The sequence below is a fragment of the Solanum lycopersicum genome, chromosome 3 (genome assembly GCF_036512215.1).
Source record: "Solanum lycopersicum chromosome 3, SLM_r2.1".
Classification (NCBI taxonomy): Eukaryota; Viridiplantae; Streptophyta; class Magnoliopsida; order Solanales; family Solanaceae; genus Solanum; species Solanum lycopersicum.
Genome location: NC_090802.1, coordinates 65,549,409 through 65,571,360, shown reverse-complemented (window position 1 = coordinate 65,571,360; position 21,952 = coordinate 65,549,409). Strand labels below are relative to the sequence as shown.

General features: G+C 33.1%; 2 protein-coding genes across 9 annotated transcripts; both read right to left on the bottom strand.

The window, feature by feature from the left end:
- Nucleotides 1-1,002: 1,002 nt before the first annotated feature.
- On the bottom strand, nucleotides 1,003-11,056 carry LOC101247999 (coatomer subunit beta'-2). Of its 8 annotated transcripts, none has more exons than XR_011220183.1 (26): nucleotides 10,717-11,056; nucleotides 10,451-10,471; nucleotides 10,299-10,360; nucleotides 10,018-10,072; nucleotides 9,047-9,083; nucleotides 8,612-8,937; nucleotides 8,358-8,489; nucleotides 8,125-8,273; nucleotides 7,796-7,864; nucleotides 7,360-7,510; nucleotides 7,203-7,268; nucleotides 6,503-6,691; nucleotides 5,996-6,136; nucleotides 5,831-5,905; nucleotides 5,548-5,724; nucleotides 5,361-5,452; nucleotides 5,155-5,271; nucleotides 4,661-4,775; nucleotides 4,477-4,548; nucleotides 3,961-4,157; nucleotides 3,783-3,876; nucleotides 3,100-3,206; nucleotides 2,800-2,929; nucleotides 2,016-2,589; nucleotides 1,888-1,934; nucleotides 1,003-1,428 (listed from the first exon to the last, which is right to left on the bottom strand). XR_011220183.1 is itself a non-coding variant. In XM_026030201.2 (26 exons), the coding sequence occupies exons 1-25, from the start codon at nucleotides 10,717-10,719 to the stop codon at nucleotides 1,915-1,917; spliced, it is 2,742 nt and encodes a 913-aa protein (XP_025885986.1). In that variant the 5' UTR covers nucleotides 10,720-11,056; the 3' UTR covers nucleotides 1,003-1,428; nucleotides 1,888-1,914. The 8 variants fall into 8 exon arrangements, 3 of the variants coding, with proteins under 3 accessions (XP_025885986.1, XP_025885987.1, XP_069151498.1); XR_003246152.2 differs by having other exon boundaries at nucleotides 2,369-2,589; XR_003246153.2 differs by having other exon boundaries at nucleotides 1,892-1,934; nucleotides 2,369-2,589.
- A 2,388-nt stretch (nucleotides 11,057-13,444) lies between these two features.
- LOC101248561 (coatomer subunit beta'-2) lies at nucleotides 13,445-15,931 on the bottom strand. Its single transcript, XM_004235657.5, has 10 exons — nucleotides 15,768-15,931; nucleotides 15,448-15,468; nucleotides 15,298-15,359; nucleotides 15,162-15,216; nucleotides 15,039-15,075; nucleotides 14,635-14,963; nucleotides 14,425-14,556; nucleotides 14,196-14,344; nucleotides 13,833-13,907; nucleotides 13,445-13,690 (listed from the first exon to the last, which is right to left on the bottom strand). The coding sequence occupies exons 1-10, from the start codon at nucleotides 15,768-15,770 to the stop codon at nucleotides 13,642-13,644; spliced, it is 912 nt and encodes a 303-aa protein (XP_004235705.1). The 5' UTR covers nucleotides 15,771-15,931; the 3' UTR covers nucleotides 13,445-13,641.
- Between the last annotated feature and the right edge of the window lie 6,021 nt (nucleotides 15,932-21,952).

Genomic DNA, 21,952 nt, shown 5'->3' with positions numbered 1-21,952 from the left:
TACTTTTTTCCAATTTAAAATATGGACGACAATCAGTATTTATAATAGAAATAATAAGGCTCTATAGCTATAATTTTGATAATTGCACTTCATAGTTATAGTCTTTGAAATATGTTTTTAGTTTGAAATGTGTATCAAACTATCTCCGAGGTGAGCATTCTTGTACGTGCTTCCTCCATGGCAAGTTTCTATCCCAAAAAATCTTTCCACAGGACCGGAGAAGGAGGATGGTGTTTAGTAGGCCTATTTAAAAACATAGAGAAATAATGTACAAAATCCAATGTTTGTCTGAATATATAATGTATGTGCTTCTTGAATTGGTGTGTGGCTGCTTGCTCTAGCTAGTTGTATTTAGTATGGACATAACGATTCTGCCATTTTGCTTTTTAGCATTAGTCATTATGTCTTCTGCGTGATGTTAAACCTTATTCAGTAGCTTGCCTGGTATCAGAACCAGCATTCTTTTACGAGTTAATTAGTGGCTAAACTGAGATGGATGAGGCCAGAGTATCGAATTGGCAACTTTTTCTCATTATTCACCGGAAAAAAAGAAATCTATATTGCAAAATTCAAAGGCATAGACAAGTGAAAAAGAGCGTATATATCAGAAACCATCTAGTATTTATATAAAGTCAATACATACAAGATGATCGTTAAACTATGGTTATACATATTTTTTCTTTAATTTATTATTGATGATGTTAAATTGCTTGATTTATTATAATAGAGTACCAGATACGGGTAAATATTTATCATTCTCAACCTCATGGAATGGAGCGTGTAAAGAGACGAACTAGTTATATAAATCAGCAGCTTTCTGATGTAATTTTGAAGTACCTTTGAACTTGTGCGTTTAGATGTTATTTTAATGAGTTGACATCAACAAAGGATTTCTTTGGCTAGGTCCTTTTCTTTTGAAGATATAGAAAATAAAACATCTAAAGTATACATATTAATATGGCTAAACATATTCTTGATTAACTGGTCCCACTCACATAGATCTTAAACTGAAACAAGTGAGTTTAAATCTGTCATATAAAAAGCATATTAACAAGTCTTTCGTATCTTTGTAATGTTTCTTCTTTCTTTCCATAGTTCCACAAAAATGCACCAAACAAAATATCCTGATTATCATTTTCATTTCTTCAGATTGCAGTTTTTGAGCACACATCTGCATTACCTCCACTTCTATATATGGCTTATAGTGTTTCTACAGTGGGCAATGACATATGAAGATATTGAAGGGTGAAAAACGTATGCCTCAAAAGAATATGATAAAGCAACTATGAGTGACTAAAGCTAACAACCAGCTGGAAACATATGTCCAGTATGCCTACAAAACTCAATGCTACAAAATCACACCACTTGCAGAACAGCAGACATGCCCACTCCGTTAATCGCCCCTTTTTAAGGAAACACTGACTGAACCTGCAATGTTTAATAAATATCAATATTTTGATGAGCCATAACAAAAACAAAAAATGTCTTATCTTCTGTAGAGCATTCCTAATGTACCTTGAAGACAAGAAATTAATAATATACAGATTAGCTATACTTTCTGCAAGTACAAGTTGCCACTTGCCCAACTATCAATGCCGATATGCTGAAATATTTAACTAACATCATGCAGGTGTTAAGCTACAGAACGCAATTTCCTGACAAGCCATGAGCACCTGACCATATGACCAAATTTTTTGGGTTGAACAGAGGAGTGTTCAGCTTCAAGATTAAAGCCAGAATTTCTTCAGCTTTATCCCATTTGAGACAGAAAACGACGAGATTTATGAGATTAGAGACACCTAACCAAGCCCACATATATTTGAGCCTTAAACAGACAAACACTTTCAACAGTTGATGGAGAAAAATTGCAACACAAGAAATGATTACCTACAGATGGAACTGTCTTGAATGAGCCTAGTGACGTGGTGTAAGCACTGCAAAAGCATCAATAATAAGTATGAGAGTTAGAAGGAGAAAGGAGCAAAATCAAAACAAACAATAATAAGGATAATTACATAATAGTAGGTGAAAACAATTGAACAAGAAACAGGGTGGCAACTGAACAAATGAATGCCAAATCAGGGATATCCCGATAAAGGACTGAAAAATATCTTCTAATCCTCACATTAATCCTGTCAGTTAAGTTGAAAAATCAATGCTTAGAAACTTCTCCATGGGGAAGAAGGGAACAGACTACAAAATTTTTCTATCTTGAATTAGGGTGAAGTTCATAAAGTCAGTTTATTCAACATTTTCCAAAGACAAACAAAATTAAAGATGATAAAAACAGGGAATACACAATAGGAATACCAGAAGAATATCAAGATATGGGAGTCAAAAACGCAAATAAGAGAAATTCAATAATCACCAGCACCAAAACTAGGATTTTCACACCGGCCCAACCAATTGCTTTTAGGCTGACGGTTTTCCTTCAGTATTCGTACCCCACTCTTCTTCTGCCTCAGTTTCATTAATGAGTACCGCACTGTCAGTAGAATCAGCATCCACAACTACAGGCTCTTCTTGTCCCTCATTTTGTTCATCATCTTGCCCCAGTTCTTGCACCTCATCACCACTCTGTTCTGCAACCTGAACAGTTGACACAGACATTTAATTGTTAGAATCTACAAACACCATAGTCTAAGCTGTTTCAATACGGGTATAAAATAACATCGAGAAAGGACTTCTCCTATTATGTACAAAGATATGGTTATTTATTTCTTTTCTTTCATGATGAGGTATACAGAATGTTAAATCAACCCAGACAAGAAGGCAAATAGAAAAACCGGCATGTCATACGTCGTGGTCTATATCTCCATTTTCAAGAGATTCTTCATCCATTTTCATGTTGCTGAAAGCTTCTACAAGGTTGTTAGTTGATCTATCAGCATGATTTACATATTCTGTTGCTGGTGGGTAGCCACCACCCCTACATATGGAACAAAAAATAAAAAAGTTATCCAAACTGGTGCAAATTTGTCCTAGAAAGAAGAGAAAAGAAGAAACGGGGAACTCCCAGGAATTTTCAGAAAGCCACCAGGGTAGGCTGAGAGAGTATAGAAGAAATGCATAGGAAGTGGATAGAGCCATTCTCAACACCTTTCTTCTGCAACTTTAGATTCAACAGCACATGCAACTTGCCAGTGCTCAAACATATTAGGATATTCTTCAGGATCAGCCAAAGCTTCTGCTGCTTTCTGGTTAACCTGAATGACCATTCATCAATAAACCACATTAAAATACAACAATTTTTCCATAATAGGACTACGGATAATACAGCAATGTCTAATCCTGCATGAAGCAATATAGTCCGTATTCAAAAATTGATTACAACCTTCAGTTTTCTTTTTTTGAGAAGGGATTATACCCTTCACTTCTGCGTTCAAACTATATTTAATATCAAATCTTTAGATTAAGGCATGACATAATTCATAACAGATAGTTTGGTTCCTGAAAACTCATTAAATATATTTCTTGTGGTCATTCCATGGAGATAATACACAAATGCAAGTGGAATAGATAATTATCCTAAAATATTACTTTTGATGCCTATCACAGGAGTAAATAATACGTCCGAGAGATAAAGAGCTACGAAGTTTTTCTGAACCAGCAACTTAGATCAAGAAGCTTAATCCCACTATGTTAAATGAAAATCAAATCTAGATGGTTCTGCAGCTCAAACAGATCTCTCAGGTGATCATCCCGTCAAATATGTGGTCCTAAGTGCCAGAGATTCAAAGGTGTATACAGACAAGAAAGATCATGATCAGAGAAACACAGACCTTACTGAGGTCCTTCTTCCAAATTGCAACTATTTCAGAAACCTTACTTGGCAGATAAGATCTAGCCATAAAAGCAGCCTCAGGTACCCGATTGCTGCAAATAAATTGTAACTCTATATATCAATCTGAACCATTGAAAACACACATAAACAATAAGTTCTTTAGCAAAAAGAAGTACCTATCAACCAATAGCTGAATGCATTCCTCCACTTTACCCAAAAGGAACATGCAAAGGAATGTGACATTGTTTTTCCCCTGCTCTTTGGCAAGAGTTGCTAGTTCAGTTATGCCTTCAGCATCTCCTAGTGAAGAATAGAGTAGCAACAGACCACTCAAGTCATTGGCATACTTCAGACATTCCTCTGCCATCTCCAGCTACAACATGTAGCAAATGAGCAAAAATTCTGAAGAACTCAGGAAAATAGACATGTGCATTTCAGAAAAGTACTACTGACATCTGAAGAGACCAAATTACAAAGTACCTCCACCACTTGAATACAAAACAAAGAGCTGGAAAATTTCACTTAACTCTGAATGATATATTAAGCAGTAGTCTCAGTTCAGCTAAAAGAAAGAGTTTAAACAAGTACAAACCACGGCACCGTTCCTAAAATCTGAACCATCCATTTTCTCAGTAAAAAAACTAAATGTATGCTGCAAAAATAAGATTTCAATTAATGGCAGTAACTGTTACCATTCCATCAGACATGGCTAGTTCACCCAACTGCTTCCATTTGGACTCACTTTGAGCGACCACTGCAATATCCTGCCAAGCCACAAGCCACACTTCTAAACAACATATGGTTCTTATGAAGCAAACAAGTTTAAAAGAAGATATGTAAGTCCAAACCACATGCATTAAAGTTAGGAGCCCCCACCTTTGCAATTTCTAATTTTCCCAGCTGTATGGCTAGATCAAATCTGTAGTCAGGCTCTGTTGCAACTTCTAATGCTTCCTCTACCATACCTCGCGACTCCAAGAAATGAGCAACACTAGCAGGGAAAATATTTTATGACTAATTAGGAAAATTCATATAAAACAAAGCAAACCCCACCCCCACCCCGAAGGTTTAGATATTGCAGAAACTATGTGATACCTCGTATCAACATGAAGCATCACATATTAAATTTTCGGAGGAAAGAGATTTTATTGATCAAACAGATCTGAAGTATTAAACAGACGAAAAATTTAACAGAAATTACTGTCCATACAAACAAATGAATACAGATGCCAATCCCTCAGAATCTATGAGCAGCATGTTACTCCAAAATAACCCAACACATTAATATAATCCAGAAAGCCCAGTTCATTGACATGTTACACACAATATATTGGTCATGTTCCCTGAAGACATTTAAACATGTGATTTACCTATTATGGTGCTCCTTAGGAATAGATGGCAGCACCTCATTTGCTCTGTCCCAGTCACCACGCATCACAAGCGTCTTGTACTCAACCAGGCTGAGCAGCAAAGTATATCCAATGACACTGCACAAGAAGGAAATGAACTCATTTATCCCAGAATAATTATCTCAAGCTGAAGTTTCCAACATCAGAATCTTCCAGAAAGTACTCACTTGAACTCTTTGTCAATCAGAAAAACCCTACTCTGGTTTGCTAGATATCCGAGCAGGTACATAGGCCGGTCTAAATGAAACATTGTGGTCACCTAAACATACAAAAAACAGTTTGCTGATTCACACACAGAAATAAGATGTCGCCAGATATATGTGCAAGAAGAGCAGCATGCACAACCAATCGTACCTCACCACCAACACAGTAGTTAAGTCTCCAGGAAGAATTATTGTAAATGAAGCAATCACCAACCCAAATTCCGGTCCTGACCCGTTCATTTATCTCATAAAGAAGTTCAAAAGCTTCTTCTACGCCTTGCTCATCTACTGATCTTCCACTATCTAAATGGGCAGAAACCACATCACGCTGCAGGTACAACACAAGCAAACAGATGACCATTACTAGAATTATGCAAAGAAAGGAATAACAAACTTGAGCATGTGTAATTTTGATTATGGAAAGAAGGTCTCACATTATACTTGAGTATGTAGAAGGATGTATCACTTGCAATTGCTACCAGATCGCCACTGTCCGCCCAGTAGAGATTCTAAATAAATTTAAAAACAACATAGACAAAGTTAAGACTTCCAAGAAAAACAACCTTACAGTGTATCACAGTCAAGCTTATGTTTCTCACCTTCACACTAACATCAATTCGCCGTATCAACCTGCAGTCCGCCCAATCATAGAAACAAATAAACTCATTTGAGCACATCGCCAATAGAGTACCTCCATAGATGCGCTCAGCTGAGAAAGTAGGGCGGATACTCTTCTTCTCCTGGAAAAACACAATTCACCTTTTAGGCCACCACATGAACAAGAAGAAACCATGGGACATTGCATGTTTCAGCTTTGAGAAAGAGAAGCCAATGCGTTTATTACACTATAACCCATCGCATGGATGTGAACTAAAAACTCACTTATGAAGCTCTCTAAGAAGTAAAAGCCCACCACTAACAAAGGCATTAAATAGAAGGGGGCAGATAGGGAAGAAACAGTTGATAAGTCAAATATATAAAATAATCCATCATCAGACTCAAATTAACACAAGATGCAATCAATTTGCTTTTGTCTTTTTTTCCTTTTGATAGGTACGTGGTACAATGAACCTTTCGAGGCAGCCAGTTGGAGGACGAATGTGAACCTGAAAATTTTTGCTGAAGATCTTAATCCTTGACGTACTTTCTCTCACAGCATATTCTCCATCAGAAGACCAAACAAATTCCAGAGCTGAACCAAATGACCTATTTCTCCATGCTAGAGCAGTATATATGATATACTCTCCATCTCCACAAACAACAACAAACCTTCCATTTGGATTATGCTTCAAGCTCTGTTAAAGAGAAAAAGTATGCAATTTTAACAAGTGACCTCTACATATTCTCCAAACAAAAACAAAGCAGATAAAAAACTGCCAGCTACAATAATCTATCCACACTCTTTATACTGCAAGAAGATGACAGCATAAAATAAATTACGACACCTGAAATAACAACAAGATGACAACAGCAAGATAGCAAAGGCAAAAAATGATTTTAAAAATTGAAAAGACTAAAACAATGGGAAATAACCCATCAGTTTAAATAAAGTATGACAATAGAAACACCGACACACAATAAATCAGAAAACAGACTAATGGTGGGTGAGGTTTTGGGTATATGTATTGCCTTCCCCAAAAAAGAGATATAGTACTATAGGATTAGCCTCTCGCTTGTAAAACATGTACATTAAGCAACTCCAAGCAGAATGAGCATACATAACTAACAGCTAAATTATAGCAACCACATAATTCTTGCTGACCAGGCTGTCACCATGATTCTGGTTTTAAGATAACGCTCACTCACTTGTGGATAGAGGTCACAAGTTCCCAATTCCTTGACAGCCAAAGGCAGCCTTTCTCCATCAGTAACCTGAGATATAAGGCAAACAAGCACTAAATTAAACAACAGTGAGAAGTGTAAAGAAACAGTGAGCCATATAAAAGTCAGGATTATGGCATACCTCGTAATCCGCCCCCACACTCTTGATGTTGACAGTTTGAACTTCATTGTGCTTAGCCCATATAATTTTTCCACTACTATCCATGCTGGCAACGGGTTCTTCTCGGCCAATTTTTACCATGATAGTGCCCTCATCATAACCTATTACAACCCTGCACATGTCTCAAATCAGCATAATTGCAACTAGATGAATAAACGCAATACAAAGCATGAGATGAAATGATAATCCAGTTCATTGCTCTTCAGTTTCAGAATGCTACGATTTGTTACGTCCACAAGTTGTACAAATAAGTAATTTCCTTCTTTCTTCATCCATAAGAACTCTTCTTGCTTGGAAACGAAAACAGTAAAAATTAAAAAGCAAAGTAAATTGGAAGGAATTGCAAGACTTCCTAAGAGAATAAAGACGCAGCGACAAACTTATCACAGAAACTAACCTTCTTGAACTTCTCATGCAACCAACTGCCCAAACTCTTTCAAGACCATAATTCAAAGTGTTCTCAAGTCTGCATACAAAACGCAGCGGAAGAAGAATTAAGATCAAATAGCCAACTTAAAGAGACGATATATTTTTGACTTATTGGCTAAAATATCACTGTATATGCCTAGCTATTATCAAGCTTTAGATGCACCAAAATAATGAATATTGGACAATTATTGAAGCGTGGGAATTTCTGTCGAAAGAAAAGAAAAGAAAAGGCCCAATCTCATATGAAATCAATTGAAAATTACCCATGTAATAAAGTAGTTCTGATTATAAATATACCTATAAGTAGTTGCATGCCATATACGAACTGTACCATCTTCAGACCCTGTAATTATAATAGGAAGCTCAGGATGAAAACATACGGCGGAGACATTGTGTGTATGGCCTTCAAGAGTCTGGACACAACTTTTAGTCTGATAATCCCAGACCTGTCTCACAGTTTAGCAACACCTGATTCAGATTCTCTGTATCTAAACTAACAACAGAACATGGGAAAGTAATGATCAGCAAACCTTAGCAGTGTGGTCATCAGAACCACTGATCAAATAAGGTTTGTCACCACCAGTGAAATAGTCAACACAATTGACTCCCTTTAGATGCGCATCCAATGTGAAGTTTGGGTCAGGGGAGCCGAGGTTCCAAATCTGAAATAACCAAGCATGATCAAATTCAATTATTTCAGATTGGTTCATGGAGAGTTATGACGTTGTAAACAAGTTTATGCCATGAGGAAGCAAAGAAGACACGGAAGGAAAAAAAACCTTACCTTTATAGTCCGATCAAGAGATGCACTGGCAAATGTATTGGTATCTTTGGGATTAAATGTGACTTGCATCACATAATGGGAATGACCCTCAAAAATTTGAGTGCATAGCCATCCTTTCTCCCAGTCCCATAGCTTTATAAGCATGTCATCAGAAGATGACAGCACATATGGTAGAGAAGGATGAACAGCCACACACCTAATATAATCAGTGTGCGCTTCGAATACTTTGACCTTGTCCATGGTATTGTAATTGTATACACGAATGTACATATCATCAGCACCGGCAACAACCCATTGCTTGCGTGCTATAAACTTCGCTGACCTAACTGCAAAGAATGAACTAGGTGTTTAATAGAACTCAGTCTTAGATAAGGGAAAAGAGTGCTAGTTCACAGTTCTGGCCAAACAAAGATTATTTAAACTCCATCAAGGTACCTGGTAATTCAGTCACCTCGAAAGATTTAACCATTGTCTGCAATAGTAAAGATGGATAAGCTCTCTGTTGATGATACTGTTAACACGTAACTTTTGCTCTATAATTATGTATTGCCTCAATAGCTTCTCATACAGCATAAGCTAAGAAGTCAAATTGGCAAATACGTGAAGAAGATTTAAGTTAACGTGATTCATCTATGGTGAGAACTTCAATCTGCTCCTAATGTAGGATGTTACAGTAAGAAATATCACTAGGAATAATGGAGCAGTAAGTCCAAATGTGATTCACCGATCATGAATACTTGAACATACACCTAATGCAAGGCATTACAGTATGAAATTGTTTGTTATAGTCATTGGAGGGCAGTAATTCTACTAAAGTAACTTGCAGAGTCCAATATCAGGGTTAAGAGAGATGTTGTTGCAATGAAGATAGGGAAGATAAAGTAGGAGAAAGCAACAATACAAGGAACATAAGACCCTCCTACTTCAGTTGAATGGCAATTATGCTCCATAGTCTGTATCTTGGCTGTAAATTGTTATACTTTTAATTTGGCACAGGATAAGGGACAAGGTTTGTAAGGACTCATATAAACGACTCTCACTTGCTTGGAATTGAAGCGCTATTATTGTTGTATCTTGAAATTTCAAGTAAACAACAAATATCAACTGGCAGTAGATTGTTGAAAGAATAAATGTGTGTCTTCCAGTATTGCTATTGCACTAATAGTAAATCCTTCTCTGCCCAACTAAGTATACATAAAAACAATTTTGAGCATTCATTGATGATACCAAATAATCAAAAGTTAACTCTAGCTTATTCATCCAAGTATGATAGGAACTAAGCTTCCCCCAAACCAGATCACATTTAGGACACTCTTTTACAAATGAGAATACAATATACATCTTTCAAGATTTGAGAATTCAATAATCCAGGAAAAAAATACAAGTGTGGATGTTACTTCCCATACCTGGGTCTGGTAGTTCCAGATGCAAACAGTCCCCGAATACAAACTTGTCAATATCCTGAAAGAAGTAAGAACAGGACTTAGCTGCAAATAACTAGGTCCATGAGGTGGGGGTAAGGTCTGCTATACTCTACCCTCCCTTGACTCCACTTTATGTGATTTCACCGGGCATTAAGAAATAAATAGGACATGTGCAGTGATACTAACAATATGTCGCTTCGACATAAAACAATTTAAAATGGAACGCAAACATATCAGCTTAAACTGAAAGACAGTCCAATTACCATGGCTCCGTAGGATGTAGATCCACACACTTTACCCTTTCTGATCTTTGAGCAAGTTTCCTCTGAATCAATAATTAAAGTCAGCACAAAATGCATTAGTGGCACATATATGAAGTATATAAACATATTCAAGTACGCCAAAAGTATAGTACCTTAATCTCCAATCTCAGAGGCTGAGTCGCCATTTTCAATTCGAAATTGAAAAAACACAAACAGGAAACGAAATTAAGTTAGTGAGTAACAAAGTGACAGATCTCAAATTAACGAATAATAGACCTAACACTCAAAACTCATGAATACGAGACAGAATTGTGTTATCCTGGAGACGGTGATCAGTTACCGAAACCAAACTGAGTCCGATTTGAATCAGATCTAAGCCGTAACGTAATGTTGAACAGATTGAAACTAACAGACTCACCATTTTCAGCGATGAATATGAGAACTCTCCTGAAGAGTAACCGAAGCAGTGATTGAAGTAGCGGTAGAGAACAAATTGAAGCACAAATTAGCTGCAGAGATCTTCGAATTCCAAATGTTTTGAAGTGAGAGAAGGACGAAGAGAGATCAAGAGAGAGAAAATTAGTACTCCAAGAGGTTTAGCTCGTGTAACAGCGCAACCCCTGTAAAGCGAATGAAAAAAGGGGAATTTTATGAGGATGATCCTTTGTAGTTAAGAGTTAATTTTATGTGACCAAATAAAAGAGTTAATATTAGAATTTCTAATTTTGTTTTTGCTGTTTTTCACTTATGAGTTGTACGAGTTATTTGGATTTTTACGATTTGTTAAGAAGGAAAAAAATTATTCGCGTATACATTAAATTTTGTAGGACTTTGTAATATGTGTCTCATTCGAGTTGAAATTCTACTGATTAATTTTAATAAGAATTTTTGGAATCTAGTCGATCATCGAAAATACTAGTTCATGCTTATATAAGTGTTACTATATTTCCTTGAAAAGTCATTCATGGAATATTCATAAAGAGATCAAAGTCAAACCATCTTAATTCGAGCTACTAACTACCCTTAAATATTCATAAAAAGATCAAATTCAAATCATTTAATTCGGAAAATACGCTACTAATAACTATCCGAATTCAAATCATTTAATTCGAAAAGTACGCTACTAATAACTATTCGAGTTATATATGAAGATTAAATTCAAATCATCCTAGTTTAAGAAATATGTCACTAACGACCTTCGAATTATAGAAATCAAAATTCAAATCATCCAAATTTAAAAAATACCTCAAATAAATAATTTATTTTTAAATTAAAAAGTTATAAAAATAAACCAAAGATGTAAATATTTGGCAATATCATTAGACAATTATGGTTAGCATATGAAAGACGCCACGTAATAAAGCACAAATGTGTTTTACCAAGGCGAGACCGATGCTCAATATGAACTGCGAGCGTATGGGCACCATACGAGCTCAAGGTCGTAGCTATCGTCAGTGTTTCTTCTTGGGAAAAATTATATTATAATATATATTAGTTTTGGACGCGAATTTTGTATTTGTATTTCATATAATATTAAATTATACAAACGCAGATAGTTAAATATGAACCCGTGTGCTTCAGATGTAGTCTATGTCCACACTTTAAAGTTCAAATGTGCAGAGGATTTCACATAAATTTCTGAATTTGAATTTTATTACAACATAAATTTTTCATAATACATACTATACTAAAAGAAATGAATATGTTGCTAGCTTAGCAATAATGTAAAAAGTGGTAAATATTTATATCTAAACCAGTTGAAATACATTTGCCTGAAGTATACATTTCTTGGAGGAGAAATCTAACTGATAGACGATAAATGAAATATTAAGACAACAAACCTTATGACATTTTATAGAATATTTTGAAGAATATGAAAAGATTGACCAGAATAAATATTACGGAGAAGATAAAACTATGACCTATGTATAATCAGTAAAAATCAAGAAATTTAAATCAATATAAATAAAAAACATAAAAAGAAGTTATTATTGAAACTGAAAGATAGGAAATTTAATTAGTGAAATAATTTAGGCAACTTATACACATGTGACTTGATCATAATTAATTGTTTTTACACAATGCCTTCCACACTCTCACCACAGTTTTTGTTCCTCTAAACATGTAGTGAAAGAAAAAGTTGAAAGAGATAGATAAATAAATTTATGAATTTTTTGGTCAATAGAATTTTTCCTAAATAAAATTATAACAACAAACGTTTTTAGAAAGTACGAATATAATGTTTTGATTCATTGAATTTGAGAGGGTAATGAATTTTGTTATATTTCCTGATGTAAGCAAAGTAAATTAACTTTTAATTCATTATTATTATGAATATTAATTCAAGCTTTATAGAATTATTTTAGTATTTCAATTTTTATTTTTTTTATTCGCTTTCAATGAAATAATTAATAATTATTTATCAAAAATATACTTAATTTATCATTAGTTTGTGCTAATTATAAGAAGAAAACAAAAGATTCGGTAAATATTTATTGAAGCAATTTATTAAGCATTTAAAATGATTTTATAGATATAGTTCATCAAATTTTTTTTATACATTTTCACTATAAAAAATAACTGAGGTACACTTTAAAGACCATATTAACTATTGCAAAACTTTTAATTTCCTTTAGTCATTTAACATGATATCATCCAATCGTCCACATATTAATTGCATCTATGCCTAATTCATCCCATAGATTGTGAGTTCTCCATTTTTAGAATTTTAATATTATTATTATAAATGTATTATGATTAATGTGTATTTATATTTTGTTCATAAATATGTAACAATAGTGTTTAATAAAATACAATAGTTTTCATTTGATTGACTGCTCGACTTGGCTATTGAAGAAGCTCTTTGCCTTTAGGCACCAGGAGTAGGCAAAAAAAGACGGGCTTTCCTCCAACTGGCATGATTAAAATAGATTGCTAGAAGATTTAATGTATATTTATGTTTTTGTCTATAAATATTATGATATTATAAATATTTTTGTAATTCAACTTTTGATAAAAAGGTTTTTCACTTATGATATATATATCAAATGCTACTGCGAAAGGACATATATTAAAGGTCGATATCTTTGATAAAAACTATCTTTTTGGCACAGAAATAATGAATGTCCATTTGTAGAAAGAAATCGTAAGTTCAAATCGCGTCTTTTAGAAATTATTTATTATACAACATCAACTTTAATTCCAAGAAAATAAGTACAAGATAGACATAATGGATTCACAAGATCCAGTACAAGTAATTATAAAAACATATTATGATGGCAGAAACTAGAAATTAAAGCATGAAGAAAACATCAGCTTCTTCATATATATTGTCTCTCAATCTTCATACAATCTTTCCGATAATCATTCCTTCATCACAGCCAATTATGAGACTATCAAAGAAAACAATAGTTCTGATTAGGAGAAAAAACTAACCGCAAAATTAATTTAAGTTTAGCCATGTGTAGATAATAGAATCGGAGTACTAATTGAAATTCGAAAATAGAAGAATTCGTAGTGGAAGTAGAAACTTACATGTGAGAATCTTCCAGGCTTGCAAATCCAATTGCCCAAATTCTCCCAAGTTCAGAGATTTGTGTGTTGAGTAAGCTGTTTTAATAACATCAAAATCAATTAAATTTGCAGTATACACAATGTACAGTAATTGTACGTTGTGCAGGTTGCTAACATCCAATAGTTGATAATGATTCTTGTACATATTATTGTTAGATGTTATTCCATCACTCCGTTATACACAGAAATCAATTTATTACCTACGAGGCTTATTGCTGCATTACTGTAATAACGTCTTATGACTCTAGCTAGTACGTAGATTGTCCTGTTCAAGATCTTGATATGTATGTCGAATATATGTGATAGCATGAACGTCTGTGTTACCTGTAATTAGTAGCATCCCACACACTAAATGTTCCATCCTCAGACCCTGTAAAAAATGCTGGAAGTTCTGGATGCAATGCCAAAGCAGAAATATTGTTCTTGTGACCTTCTAGAATCTGGACACAAGTTTGATTTTGCAAGTCCCAGACCTGAAAAACATTTAATGTTCAGAAGGCAATTCGGAGATAATTAAATAATTATTATCTCGATTTTATTTTTTGCAACATACCTTAGCTGTGTGATCATCTGATCCAGTGATTAGATATTGTTTATCATTACAAGTTAAGAAATCAACACAATTGATCCCCTTCGAATGTGCTTCTAGTTCGAGAATTGGATCAGAGGAGCTAAGATTCCACATCTGTTTGAAAAAGGAATGAAAGGTAAAAATCAATAGTCCAAAGGTTATATAGTAAACCACAATGTGTAATATATATACCTTCATTGTGCAGTCAAGTGATACACTTGTAAACGTCTGGTTTTGATCTTTTGGATTGAAGGCCACTTGCATCACATAGTGGTTATGCCCCTTAAAAATCTGAGTACAAGCCCAGTCTTTTTCCCAGTCCCAAAGCTTTATCATCGTGTCATCGGAACATGACAGAACATAAGGAAGAGAAGGATGAACAGCTAATGATCTGATATAATCGTCATGTGCTTTGAATTCCTTAGTCTTTTCCTCTGTTGTGTAGTTGTACACTCGAATGAAGTGATCATCTGATCCAACAACAATACTTTTTTCACGAGCGATAAACTTGGCTGACCTGACTGAAAAAAACAGATCATTTATATTATTAAAGCATTATCCAGGACTGATATAGTTATTCAATAATATATACATACCTGGTGACTCTGAGACTTGATAGTTCTTCTCGACAGTCTGCAGGGTTCATATAGCCGACCTTATTATGCAATTCAACAAAAATATACTACTAAAATTTCCTAGCTAGACGCGAGGTTGCTTACTTGAGATTGATAGTTCCATATTTGTACAGTTCCTGTGTACAAGCTCACTAAAACCCTGCATGATCAACAACGCGGTTATATATATATATTATATATAACCCCTTTTTGTAAAACAGATTGATTTTATAATTCTTACCATGGCTCTGTTGGGTGGATCTCCAAGGACTTGACCCTTTCTGATTTCTTGATATGTTTTTTCTGTGTCAAAAAAACATTGTTGTCAGTTTAATTTCAGTTATAATATGTCATGATTTAAATGATACCAGAAAATTTACTGTAGTAGTACCTCAATTTCAATTGCAAGAGTCTGATGACACCGCGAAATTTGATCCAACAGAAACGTAGGACAAAGGAAAAGAAATGGTCGTCAGGATATATAAGATCATACAAATTGAATATTTGCAATTCAAACATGCAGTATATAGATGTTATATATGATCAAGTTTTTGTGAGTATGCAAATGCTTCTTGAGAAAATTGAGCAAACAAGCATTCAAATGAGTCTCATTGAGATACGAATAAGTAATCCTGAAAATAAGACATGTTGCATGCTACTGAACAAGTAAATATAATTATCACGGTAATGTAGAAGTAACTTATAACTTACCATTGTCTCGGACGTTTGAAAAGTTAAAAACCTTACTAACAAAAGCTTAACACTTGATGGAATTGGAAAAATGTTTTTCTTTGTTGTTGTTGGAGTTGTGATTTACCTCTTTATATACCCAAGAATACTTTGTTCTTAAGTTTCAAAGGAAGATACACATGCATGTATAGTTGCCTGGTTTGACTTGTATTTATTTGGAATGTCACATTCTTAATGATATCATACAAGCCACTTGTAGTCGTTGATGATGATTTGTTGGCAGAATCAAGGGTGTATATATGAAGTCTTTATTGACTTGCAAAAACCATAATGGGATTTGAGAATGGAAATTACTAGGCAGTCACTATATCAAGAAATCAAAGAAGAATACTCTTTAATTTGAAAAAAATAATATCTTCTACTTTGCGTGTTTTCTCTTTAAGGGCCAATTTTTATATGTACAAGTTTTGTATGTTAAGGATAAGTTTTGCATGGACAAATTCTCCTATACAAGACATACACTCATACATACTATGTGTTCTAATTTCATCTATAGTTACATATTATCCTACTATTTAATAATAATGGAATAAATATATAGCAGAGTTGGAGGTAAATATATTAAGGGATAAGGGTCTGAAAAATATCTCAATTTTAATCGATTTTACTGTTGCGATACTAAACTTTCATGAAGACTTATTACCTCCCTGAACTATTTAATAGTTTATTATTTACCCCATAAACTATTTAATAATGTATTTTAAATCTATATATGTGCCCACGTGGATATATTACTATTTATAATTTTGCATTATTTTTTATGTCCATGTGGGCAAATATATATATTTAAAAAATGATAATAAATAGTCTAGAAAGGTAATAGATCCGCATGAAAATTTAGTATCGCAACTGCAAATTCAACTAAAATTGAGATATTCTTTAGACCCTTATCCATACATTAACATACATCGCTCGTTAAAATTAGCCTAAAACGGCCTACGAAGTTGAGGTTAGTCCAAAATTCAGATTCTAGTGGGTGCGCCACGAGGCCCATTGATCCATGATGTCAAGGCCTGCAACAAGTAAATTGGATTAATCAACAAGTTTTAATGTGCATGTTGCTCTTGTAAACTATATATTTGAAATTGGATGCTACAACACTTCAAGGCTGAGTTTCAATAACTAGTATTAAATGGGATATTATTAATTTTTAACACCATATTTTGTTCATAAATTGGTCATTGGAAGAAAAAAGAGATGCATGACATTGATATGAAATACTATATATAACACACCATTTGAATCACCAATATTTGTGTTGGGATTGAATGAAAGAGATTCTTTCACTCTCTCAAATTCAAGCCCCGAAAATGATGATAGTCGTAGATAGATAGTGTATAATTTCTCTTTTAATAAGTCCTTTACGAATATATATAAGTTTCACAGTTTGTGCTCAATTTGAAGGAACAATTTTATCAATCAAAGGAACAATCAGTAAGAATGATCTTGGGCGTACATTTTTTAAACGTTCAAGTGGTGCTACCATTTTCAGAATTTTAGGTCTTGTTACTTTCAGTATTTTCAATTAGAAAATAAAGGCGAGTTCAAAATTTTTTAGGTCTCATTTCTTTTAAGAGGTAAAATTAACATGCTATTATACGTTTCACGTTATTTATACAAAGAAAGTGAATGAATTAATGTCCAATTTAAATAAAAATAAATAAAATTATAATACTAAACGATGCTAAAACATCAGACGACTATAAATAAAATCAACAAAATATATACCATCAATTAAATCAAATCAGTGAGGATTTTTTAATCACAATTATATATGGTTGACAAAAGCAACGGAAATTGAGACAAGTCCACTCATGTTTTCTAATTTGTTTCTATAAATAGACTAGACAAATATAACTTTAAATTTTATACAACTTGTTAATTATTCCCTTCCAAAAGTGAAGAATATAGACATCCAAACAAGTCACTTTTCCCACTCTTGAGCTAATTAATGACCCCCCCAAAAAAACACAAAAAGATTACATTAATCATTATAATTTAGAAGAAATACACTTAACTCTCTTTCTACTATAAGCTTCCTATCACAATGATGATTTTAAATACCAATATTGTATGTCTAAGCTCTCTTTAATTTCCAAACTTTGAAAATGTGTATCATAATTATGTCATTAACACTTCCGAACTATTCAAATAAGGAATTAAATTCAACTTCCATTACATTTTTGGGCCAAACATGTTCCCACCATTACATTTTTAGCCCAACCGTCCAATCAGTTCTCACACCCTTGCTACTATCACATGTACTTCAACATGATATTAAAGCAGACATAAATTTTTTATCTAACAAGGTTAATTTCTCGTCATGGGATAGCTTTATTGGGCTATCAAGTGTCACAAAGACAATCAATTAATTACCACAACTCTCTCAAGAGTGGTGAACGTGTAGAGACTAGCTAATTGACTTCATGAGCTAGCTAGTTTTAGTCCACAAAAGTTGGTTTCATTTGGAATATATACATGACTAATTATAATGAGTCAATGTTGCTATCATCAAAAGGTAAAATGAAAAATGGTATATTCTGGGAATAAACTTGTCTACTACACTGCTAACAAGTAACAACCACCCCCAACACAGATGAACGAACCGTGGGGTGTTCTTTTTAATTTGTTACATCTTTGTTACTTCCAACTTAGAATCCGATTAATTGACTTATTTTAAGTGTTTTTAATCGTGGGGTGCTTTTTTTAATTTGTTATTTCCAACATATTCACTAGGCTAGTTAGCAAAATTTAAAATTTAAAATTTATAAACTTTGAGTTTTAGCAGAAATAATTTGCTAGGTTCTGAACAAAGTCAGGTGCTTTAAAGAGAAAAGTGTACACAGTTCATTTCCCTTTTCTGTCCTTGTTAAATTATTTGCTCATTAAATGAATTTCTTAATATAAATACGTATAAAACTTTTATCAAAATTATTAAATTTCGTGAAGCCGATACTAGCTCAAATGAGTTTGACTAATTCATAGTGGCCGGCCAATACCAAATTAGATCTCCACATATATCAAAGCACTTGACTTTCAATATACACTTTATTGAGTCAAATAATGCATAACAAATAGAGTCGATCGATCGAGCATGTTGGTTAATAATGCTGCAGCTTGTTCAAATTTGGGGTGCAAAAAACTATTTTGTTGTTGCTACTGCCTACTTGCTCCAAAATTGCTTGCCACGTCTACTGCTTTTTCTTATCTTTCATCTGTATATCCATTCAAAAACATATCTCAAATATTTTAATTTTTAGAATTTTATGTTAGGTTATTAGCATTTTAATATTAATATTTAACATATTAAATTTCTTTATTTTGGAGTTATAAGAATGACCATTGGTAGGCATTTGTGTTTTAAACTATCAAATTAATCATGTTATTCATCTTTGACTTGGTAGCCATGTAATGCCATTACTTTTTGCTTTATTGGTTGAATTCATCGTGAGATAAAAACATTCCACTAAACTTTTGGAATGGATAACTTCTATATCGTCCATCAGTATTGGTTGTCCATCAGTTTATTTCATTCTTAATTCCTCCATTACTCTTTGTAACCTTTGTAACCTATGTAACTCCTATTGTAACCTATGAAACTTCTAAGGCCATTATCTTCACTATTTACTACCTCCATTATCTTTCTATTCATTGCTAGGAAGATTTCTTGTAGTATAAATAGTGGTGGTCTTCATTTGGTTTGGGATACACACAAAACACAAGAGAAAACAAAGAGCGAAAGAGTTAGTCTAAAAGAGAGTTCTTATTAGTTGAAGGGAAGTGTTCTTTTTTGTGGAGCTTTGGACTCAACTCTTATCCAGAGTTGTTGAGTTATACTTTGTGAAGGCTGTTGTATCCTGGAGGGGACAAGTCAAAGAGGACTACTGCTGGACCGGCGAAAACATTTGCTGCAGTGAACTTGAATCTCCTTAAAGAGTGCGAGATATCCGCGCCTCAGCCTGAAGAGATTAATTTCTTCATTTTATTTTCAATTATGATCTTGCAATTTTTATTATCTTGTAAGTTTTTTCACCAATATTTTATATATAAATTATTACAACACTAAAAAAAAGCTACACTTTTTTTTTTTAAAATGACAAATATTTAATTTTAACAAAGAGAGTAGTATTATATAACAAGACAACCACATTTTAGCTTCTATTTTCCCTCCAAAACTTATGATTTATAAATATCTTACAACATACGGCACAAGAGGTGTTTAGAAACGCCACTGCATTTTTTCTATTTTATATCAATCCAGAACAAACCTTTTCTTTCGTCCAATATTCAGAGTTCGTATTAGAGTTTTGATTAAATTTAAATCGATCACTATCAGACTTATTTGAAGAATTTTTTTCAAATTCAGAGCTCAATCCGAAATTTCTAATTGGGGAATAAAATAGTCTCACCACTACACCAGAAACATGTTCGTTTTCACAACAAACTTATTCCCCTCTCAAATGCTCCCAAGTACCATCAAACACTAACTAATCTTACATACTATGTAATTTACTACATGTTTACCGTTAGTTTGATCACATAAAATGTACGTGTAAAATAGGTAGCTCATGCGTTTTTTTTTACTCTTAGTTCAATAATTACTAATTCAGTCTACGTGACGTAATTTGTACATGAACTTTATAATTTGCCACTTATGAATGGAATAACTAATTAATTTATTACTTCCATCAATTCTATAATACTTGTTCACTATTTGACTTGACATATGAACTAAAAAAATCGTAAATGATAAGAGTAATTTTATCAAATCACTTTTATTAAATATAAGTCATCTAAACATTAAAAATTTAATAGCAAGAGTAAAGTAAACGACACAAAATGGTAAAATTTTCATAGGTTTTATAAACTGAATAAGTATTGGACATTTCAAAATAGTATAATGAACAAGTAAAGATGGACGAAGGAAGAAAGTAATAATTAGTGAGACATCATAATTGAACAAATTATGATCCTAACTATAATTAGGCCAACAGAAAAGATCACATCCCATTCAACTATAACTATATATCAATTTGGTGAAATTCTTTTGTTTCTTTTGCCCCAATAATTCTCTTCCTTTTCTTCAAAGAAAAATATGTTGTTAGAATAATCATGTAGGTGTTGAGTCCTATTTTGCTGTGCCACGAAAATTTATTGAAGAAATGAATAGTTGTCTTCTTAATTATGAGTTAAGCTTTTAAAATTGAATTCAATCATATTCATAACTCCAGTTTTACTCATATGGCATGTTTGACCTAGACCATAAGTGTGCATGTATATATATTGTTCACGTACAAAATATTGTATTTAAAGCCTATACAATTTCTCACTTTATTTTTCTTCTCAATATTACGAAAGTTAAATTATGCATTTGGACATAAGTATTGGGTGCACGTAATTCATGATACTCACAATCTTAGGCGTAGGAGATCATTATTCTTTTCGCTTCTTTGAATTTTATGATTTTAAATGTGTCATTTATACCGCATGTTGAGTGTCAATGGTTAATATAGGAAGTGGCAATTATTTAAAAACAAGATTTAAAATAAATGTAAGCCAAGAGAAATACGCTCTCTGCTATTTAATATATACCTATACATGTTTCCTATCCGCCCTTAAGAAATAATATTTAAGATGAGTATATTACCACAATACTTATGTTAATTGATGCATATTCTTATGTATTAAAAAATGATTTAGGGAATAAGTAATTAATATAGAAGATATAAAAAAAATTTCTTTTGATAAGATCAAAGTAGAAAGTTAAAGTAATATATTTTAATATAAATAAATAAATAAAAATGAACGAAAGAGTAAATTAAAACGAATGAAGTACTAAATTTGGGATGTTTGGTTTGGTACAATATTTTTCATTCACTTGCGCTTTGCGCCTTTTTTTCCCCTTTTCCAAATTATAAATAACTGAATAAATGCTACGCTATTTTGATCATGCACTAAAGCAAGAGTAAGTATACGTTATCTTCCTCTCTTCTTTTTTTGGCTAGATTTTCAATATGTATATATATTGAATATCCTTTATATCTTTATACTTTTACGTTTTTATATTTTAAATTATCTTATTAAAAATTATAATTTTGTCACTGAATTTCAATTATACATAAATGCCAACATGCATGTTATGTCCA